At 46.3% G+C, this 8,451-nt stretch overlaps 1 protein-coding gene across 1 annotated transcript in view; it reads right to left on the bottom strand.

Moving 5' to 3' along the window:
* Positions 1 to 8,451, bottom strand: part of Hunk (hormonally up-regulated Neu-associated kinase) — a 109,680-nt gene that overhangs the window by 12,690 nt on the left and 88,539 nt on the right. Inside the window, exon 8 of the mRNA XM_028756366.1 lies at positions 5,299 to 5,382. Coding sequence (XP_028612199.1) covers positions 5,299 to 5,382 — 84 coding nt within the window. The remainder of the gene's footprint in view (positions 1 to 5,298; positions 5,383 to 8,451) is intronic.

Raw genomic sequence — 8,451 nt, 5'->3', positions numbered from 1 at the left:
AGGCTGTCATGTGCCTCCGTGTGGATGCTGGGAACAGCATCGGGGTCCTCTGCAAGAGCAGTAAGTGTTTTATGGATGAGCCACCTCTCCAGCCCCAAGTCATAGATATTTTTAAATAAGTCATAAACTGAACATCTTAATAATAACCTTTAAACTTATAGTTCCCACAAGTTAACACTATCTCTAGAACCACAGAATATAACCTTGATTTGAGTCAGGCATTTATAACAAATAATTGAGTTAAATCGAGGTTATCAGGGGGACTCTTCTGCAATATGGCTCGTGTCATTACAAGACTTTGGACACAGAAATGCATCTAAGAATGCATAAGAAGGAAGCCAAGGAGGGAAGACCAACAGCAACCATCAGACACTCGAGAAGCCCTGGAGAAGGTTCCCCTCCGAGCCGTCAGGAGGAAGCAGCCCTAAGTTACATTGACCTCTAAAACTGAGAGGTCCACCCTGGGATTTTATTTGTTATAACAACCAGGTAAGAAGAATCCTGTCTCCTGCTTCCCCATGACCTCAACCTTGTCTGGAGAGACCCCCCTCCCCCCACTTCCACCCCACCCATTTTATAATTTATAATTTTTTTCACATTTTATAAACCAACATTATAAAAAGAATTTCAGCACAAATGGTTTTGCACTATACTTATTTTTAAGATAGGTGCTCTCTGTGTAGCCCTGGATAGCTTGAACTCACAGAGGTCTACAGACCACTGCCTCCTAAATTCTGTGTTTAAAAGCATGCTCCATTATATTTAGCCCATTTGAAGCCATTTTAAATAAGTAGTTTTAAGGTGATGATTCTCCCATCTCCATCCCACTGGGCCCAGGGGTCCTTTGGATACCATACATTGGTGTTTCCGAGTGAAATATATGTCTTAGCCACTTGAGTCCCTCTATATAGTCCTGGCTGTCCTGGAACTCACATGCAGACAGGCTGGCGTCCAATTCACAGAGATCCCCCCGCCTCTGCCTCCCAAGTACTGAGATTAAAAACATGTACCACCACACCAGACTGTATGTTTCAATTTTCCAAAGTGGTCTTTGCCTTTTTACATGAAGAGGAAGAAGAATTCTTAGCAGCATAGCACTGTAATCCCCAAAGGCAAGCTTTGAAAACTCAATTAGGCTTATTTGTCCTCTAATAGAGAGAAGAACAGAAATGAGGAAATAAAAGAGGCCACCCGCACACTCAGGGCACAGGACACAGCTTTGTGATGTCCTAGGAGGATGTGACCCTCCAGCCAACCCCCCACCATGAACTGCCATTTCACCCTCCATCTCCTGTCCCCATCCACCCTCACCCCAGCATTGTCTCCCTGTCCCCTGCTTCTCATGCCAGCCAGTGGTAACTAGAGTGAAACCCAGGAGCTCCGAGTGGCTGCAGAGAAGCCTGGGCCATCTAAGACCTTCCTTCCTAGAACATTTTCTACCGGGCCCCACTCCACTCTCTGGGTTCCAACAGAGATGAGTGGGGTGTCTGGTAATAGCCTGTGATTCAATTAGCAGAAGTAATACTGCACATCGGAGAAACAAATGGATCACAGAAAACTGAGATGCAGTTTGCCCATTAGTGCTCCTATTTAAATCCTAACTGTTCAATATTTCAACAAATGTTTCAAACGTTCGCCATGTGTTCTCTGGCCAAGTGGAAATAACCGTCAGAGAAAACGAGTCTGAATGAGAGACGGGCCTTTTTCCCCACCAGGGCTCTGGTTCTTATAGACACAGCCGCAGAAGGCTGGGTGCGAAAGCGGTGCGGACAAAAAGAAAGGCATGAACAGGGAGGCCTGGCAGACACTCGGGGAGCATGCACTTTTTTTTTTAATTGAATGCATACCTAGAAATAAATTCTGCATGCTCCAGACTCCAGCAGGGTGACCAGTCTCGCTGTAAGTGGAAGCAAGGGGCCTTCCCCAACAATCTAGTGATAGCGCCTCTTGCTTATGATGATGCCGCAGGCAGTAACCCAAGAGCTGCACTTGGACTCACCAACCTCTTCCAGTCTTGCCTCACTCAGTTCACTCCATTTCTGACACAGGGCAAGAGCCATTTCATTCTTCCCTTTGTTCATCTAGCAAATATTTATGGAATACTTCCACCATGCCAGGAACCATACAGGCTCCTGAGATGTTAACATAGCCTTTGTTTTTGCAGAACTCATGGACCAAAGTGGGAGAGTCATTTGTTCATCAGGTGACTCCCTCAAACAAACGGGAAAGTGCTGAGACCAGCCCTGTACAACAAAGCACTGTACAACGGCTGTATTAGAAAGAATGAGAACCGAGCAGCAGAGTCAGAGAATGGCAAGGGTCCTGGGGTGCTGTCTATACCTCCGTATTTGAAGACACAGAGGCACTGACTGGGCAAAGAAAGTGGGGAGAAGATCCAGGAAAAATGAACAGGGTAGGCACAACCCTGGTAGGCAGTGATGAAACAAACTTCCTAGGCCTGGGGAAGCGGGCACAAAGCAAGAAAAAAGACTGGATTCTGCTGGATATGAGGCCAAGACATGGGGCCAAGGCAAAGCAAATGACTCCCACATAGGTGGCCATGTCATAGAGCCTCCAAAGGCTTCAAGAAGGACAGTGGCACGCCCACTCTGGCTACTGTGTGAAGAGAATGATGAGTCGCTATGAGTGGACCAGGAGAACATGGCAGAACCTCCAAGAAAAGAGGGGAGGAGGCTGGGAGCAGGTGGAAGATGGGGACCAGAGAATAGAGGGTTTGAGAGGCTCACAGTCACAGCTCAAGACTTGGGGAGGGGCTGTCTTTTCAAGATGGATACTGTGTTTCTACTCTATGCCCCTGAGCATGGATACTGTGTTTCTACTCTATGCTCCAAGGGAGGACACAGCCTCCACTGAGGACCGTAGCAGGAAGTGTTTAGGTGCATGTTAACAAGGGCAACATGGAGTAGGAACTGGTTAGCTAGGCCTAGAGTTCAGAAGCATCTGTCTCTCTAGTCTATCCTCAGCCTAAAAGCCTTGCATGGGTCTGTTGCTCAGGGTCTGCTGGAGTTGGCCCATCTTCCCAAAGGCCTTTCTCCATCTTTTTTATCCTAGAGCCTCACAGCTGGTCTCAGGCAAAGGAGGCAATTAATTAATTTCCTCTACCCCAACCCTTCTCTGACTCATTCCCTCAGCATCTCTCAGCCCAGTCCTGTGTCCTCCCATGAAGGCTAAGTTCTCTCTCCTTCTATCCCAGCACTTCTGTAATATTCACTATCTCCACTTATTCTGTCTCCCCTAACCCATGCGCTGGGTTTTCTGCCTCCTATGCTTTCTCAAAGCTGCTCACCCCAGCATCCTCAGGACAACTGCACAGTTCTGAGACTTCTGCCAAACCATCTTCCCAGTTCCTCAGTCATCACCCCACCACTACCACCTCTCCATCACCACCCTGGATCTCCCTCCTCCTCTGTTTTTTCCCCTCCCCTGCCCCCCAGGCTCTGTCTAAAATGGACAGCCAACAAAGCCCAGCCTCCACCTTTAGGGTCTGCCTCATTCCTGAGCTCCTGTGACATTCACACTCAGCCCTCAAAGTGTTGGCCTTAGACAGAGATAGGCCAACCCCAGAGGGAGGCCTCCCTAGCAGCAGGTGAGCTTCTCACACTGTCAGGATGAGAATTTGATATAGAAAAGGAAGGAGTGGCCTCAGTCTGTAGGAGGAGCCCTTTTTGATTGCTCCTTCAGTGAATGAATTCTTGAGTTTGCTACAAAGTTCCACTGACAGGGCCCCAGCTGCTAACAAACTCTCTACAGGGAAGAGTTTTGTCTCCTTGGAATGAAACTGAGTAAAAAGAACCCACCCTGGTGGTCAGGAACCCTGTACACCTCATGCTGAGTATGAAAATCCTCAACAAAACCACTTCACAACGTGTGATCCAAGTTTGTAGCAATCCAAGCTGCCATAGGATACTAGTTTTGACTAAATTCAAGAACCTTAGTGTTTTGATCTCAGGTACACTACAGGTCATCTCAAGACCCCAGCGATAGATATCTAACTGGAAAACTCACTTCCATCTAGAACTTTCCTTGCTCTTCGCCTACCTCTTCCTTCCCATGCCAGCTAGGCCATTCGGTCATATTTGGTACCCTGTGTTTTGGTTCCAGTTGTGAGTGTTCAAAGGGTTCATCTAGATGGATTTCAGAATGAGCCACTCAGAAGACCTCCAAGTCAGCACATCCCAGAGATGCCTGCTCATCAAGACTTACTGCAGCTCTAGTCACAAAAGCCAAGCCAAGGAGCCAGACTGACTCTTCCAACAGCTGAGGGATGGGTAAGGAAGATGTGGTCTATATCCTACCTACACAAAGAGTTTGCGTTTGGTTTTTATTTTCAGCCATAAAGAATAAAAATGGGTAACGCTGGGGAAAATCATATTAAGTGAATTAAGCCAGACCCAGAAGACAAATATCATGTTTCTCTTGTGTGTGGGTCCTAGATTTTACAGAATACACAAAAACACATATGTATACGCCATGAAAGCATGAGTGAAGATGTGTAGGGAAACAAAGGGTTTATTCTAGAGCAGGGAGAAAGGAAGAGGGCAGGGTGTGTGGGAAACACTCCCAAAGTCTATGTACTTGTATGAAATGTGTTTATGTAAAGCAATACTATGTTTAATGAATATATAAAATGGAAATTTAAACATAAAAGGCCTTTAGCAAATCTCATTAACAGACTAGGAAAAAAATTACTGGAGTCTTGCCTCCCAAGACTGCATGTCAGTGGTCTGTGATACACACTGAACACATAGGTGTGTAAATGTTCCTGGTGATATGTGGTACAGAAGGCCTGTGGTTTGGAGGCTGGGTAATGTTGGCTCCACTATAAACCAGTTCTCCAGGGCTCAGCTGTAAGGCTGTTGGTCCTCTGTTATTTCTGTGTCCTATGGTGTAATGGTTTGTATATGCTTCACCCAGGGAGTGCCACTATTAGGTGTAGCCTTGTTGCAGTAAGTGTGACACTGTGGGTGTTGACTTTAAAATCCTCTTCCTAGCTGCCTGGAAGGCAGTCTTCTAGTGGCCTTCAGATGAAGATGTGAAACTCTCAGCCCCTCCAGCCCCACATCTGCCTGGACACTGCCATGCTCCCACCTTGATGATAATGGACTGAACCTCTGAACCTGTAAGCCAGCCCCAATTAAATGTTGTCCTTATAAGAGTTGCCTTGGTCATTGTGTCTGTCCACAGCAGTAAAACCCTAAGACATACAGTAATTGGCTTTCTTTCCATTCTCCCCTAAAATGGACTAAGAGCCCCTGAATTTGCTTCGGGGCCACTCACCTCATAAGGTTCCTTGGTGGCTCTGCACTTCTCTATCTGGTAGAGCTGGGTCTTGTAGCAGATGCTATCTTGGATGTCCGATTTCTTCCAGAGAAAGAAATAAGAAGCATAGCTTAAGTCTTGGGAAATAGAAACGTCATTCACACAGTCAGGAATTTTTCAACCAGTGCTTAGCTGAGAAATGTCAAAAATGGCGGAAACATCAGTGAGGTGCAGTGTAAGCTCATCCCAGTACTGAGCGTGTGGAGAACCCAGAACCCAGGAGAGTCACACAGCCCTGGGCAGGGCTCTGCTCTTTACTGGGTCTCAGATCTTTCATCTGCCCAGTGTTTACCGTCAGAGGAGAAAGCAGAAACCAAATCATTAGGAGAACAATCTACCTACCAACCACAGTGAGTAGGAAGCAGTGTGCCCACTTGTTTATTGTAGAACAGGGCTGAGAATGTGGCACAGCTAGCAGTGTGCTTGCCTAGGACTTGGAGCTCTGAGTTCAATCTGCAGCACAGTGGCTACACCTGTAATCCCAGGACGTGGGAAATGAGTGAAGGATCAGAAGTTCAAGGTCGTCTTTGACTATATAGAAAGTTTGAGACTAACCTGGGACAGGAGACCCAGCCTCAAACAAACAAAACAAACAAAGATAGCTTGGGGTGATAGAATTACACCCCAAGAGCCACAGCAAGCCGCAGAGGAAGCCAGTGAAGGAGGCAGCTTAAAATATGTTATCTCTTGATAAAAGAAAGAGAAAGAGAAAGAAGCGGAAGAGAACGGAAGGCAAACACGGGGAGCTGGGCATTCTAGTTCACGGGGCGGGATTTGAAAACCACGCATGGCCTGTTGGTGATTGGGCAAAATAACTGGGACAGTGTGCCTGAGGGCAGTTAGATGAGCACATCTGGATATCCCTGCGTGGCCCAGCTGCAGGCACAGACAGACCAGTTCACTCCACTTGCCTAGAGAACGGGTTCTTATACCAGGTACAGCTTACAATCGAAGAGTTAGGTGGTACTGCTCAGAAAAACCAAACCCTTCCCCAGTCAGAACTGCATGGTCTGGGTTCCAGGGAATGCTTTCCACCAGACAAAGCCACACTCAGCTTTGCAACACTTGAAACTGACACTAGACAAAGTTGAAGAAAGGAAAAGACAGCAGAAGGCAAGGAGCCCAGGCTAAGCAAGACACAGCCTAACAGTTTCTGACACGAGGTCCCTCTTGCTTGACATCAGCTATGCCACAGTGTCAAGGCAGTGTGAGTGACCAAAATTGCTAGGTGTAAATGTGTAAGTAGCCACAGGACGCTGTCCCCTCAGAACAAGCACCCTTCCATCTGTGATGGTTTGTATATGCTTGATCCTGGGAGTAGCACTATTAGAAGGTGTGGCCTTGTTGGAGTAGGTGTGTCACTGTGGGTATGGGCTTTAAGACCCTCATCTTAGCCAGTATTTTCCTAGCAGCCTCCAGATGAAGATGTAGAACTCTCAGCTCCTTCTGTGCCATGCCAACCTGGACGCTGCCATGCTCCTGCCTTGATGCTAATGGACTGAACCTTTGAACCTGTAAGCTAATTCCAGTTAAATGTTGTCCTTATAAGAGTTGCCTTGGTCATGGTGTCTGTTCACAGCAGTAAAACCCTAAGACACCATCTAACCTTGAAAAACACCCAAAGACCTAGATCGCTTGAGTCTGTAGCAACATTGTTCAGCAATATTTGAAACTAAGACCTTCCCTACACATCAGCTCCATCAAGACACTCTAAAATTTCTGAACAACATTCATTATTTGAGTAAGAAAATCAGTGTGCACACACCCTCCCTACTTGGGAACCGTTCGAAAGATTAACTTTTAGCCTCTGGCATGGTGTCCAATGGTATCACCCAGAGCCTTAATGAGTGAAGAAGCTGTACAGAGGCAGCTACAAGAATATGTGCATTTATAATTCATCACGGACCACTGTACTCATGCGTCCTCTACATTATAAAATACGCATTAAAGCAGAGATTTAAAGGGATAAGACGAGAGAGAGACTTGGAGATGAGCTCTTTTTATAGAAGAGAAATAAAGAACAGCTTCAAGTCTCTCTTAGGTTCTTCTGATGAGAGCAGAGAGCTACTTACTATTATTACCACTTAATAAATTAACAGAATGTACTGCGGTGCTTTGAGTGTGCCTCTTGGAAGTTTGCCTTCGGGAAGCTTGGTCCCTCATGTGTTGGTATTAAGAAGTGGTAGAGCATTTAACACAACGGGGACCGCCATAAGATAATGAGGTCATCTGGACTGACATTCATGGAAGAGACTGATATTGTCTCTCATACAGCAAGTCAGTCACCAAGAAAGTGTGTTGTTAGAAAGGGAGGCCGCCTCACTCAGTTGGCCCTTCTGCCTGAGGTTATACCCCCTCTCTGGCAAGTCATGACGAAAAATGGGGGTACACCCCAGAGGCTCACTTTCCAAAGTATGGGCTCAACCAAGCCCTTTTGTTTTAGATGCACACACGTGCACACAACACACGCGTGCACACGTTCTCCCTGTATGTATGTCTACACACCAGAAGAGGGCGCCAGATCTCAATATAGATGGTTGTGAGCCACCATGTGATTGCTGGGAATTGAACTCAGGACCTCTGGAAGAGCAGTCAGTGCTCTTAACCTCTGAGCCATCTCTCCAGCCCCCAAACCTCTCTTTTTAAGTGAGTATCTAGCCCCTGGGGTATTTTGTTATAGTAACAGAAGACAGAATAATATATATGTATCATGTACACACATATTATATATCACATATTGATATATGCTACATGCTACATATATATTTTACATATTGATATTACATATCAAAGCTTGATTACAGATCCTGTCTTTTTTAGTTAATTAGTGTTAGCTGTCAGCTTAGCACAGCCCAGAGGCACCTGGAGAAAAGATTCAACTGAGTAACTGTACCAGGCTTGTCTGTGGATGTGTCTGTGAGGAATCATGATGATTATTAATTGATGTAGCGGCCCACACACTTGGGCAGTACCTCCCGTGAGCAGGCGGTTCTGGGCTGTATAAGAAAGTTAGCAAGCTAGAATACAAGCCACAAGTACTGTTCCTCCATTGGTCCTGAATCCAGCTCTTACCCTGACTGCCCTGGATGATGCTCTTACCCTGACTGCCCT

The sequence above is a fragment of the Grammomys surdaster genome, unplaced genomic scaffold (assembly GCF_004785775.1).
Source record: "Grammomys surdaster isolate TR1022 unplaced genomic scaffold, NIH_TR_1.0 126118, whole genome shotgun sequence".
Taxonomy (NCBI): domain Eukaryota; kingdom Metazoa; phylum Chordata; class Mammalia; order Rodentia; family Muridae; genus Grammomys; species Grammomys surdaster.
Note: the sequence above shows the minus strand (reverse complement) of the source record. Positions and strands in the feature narration are given on the sequence as shown.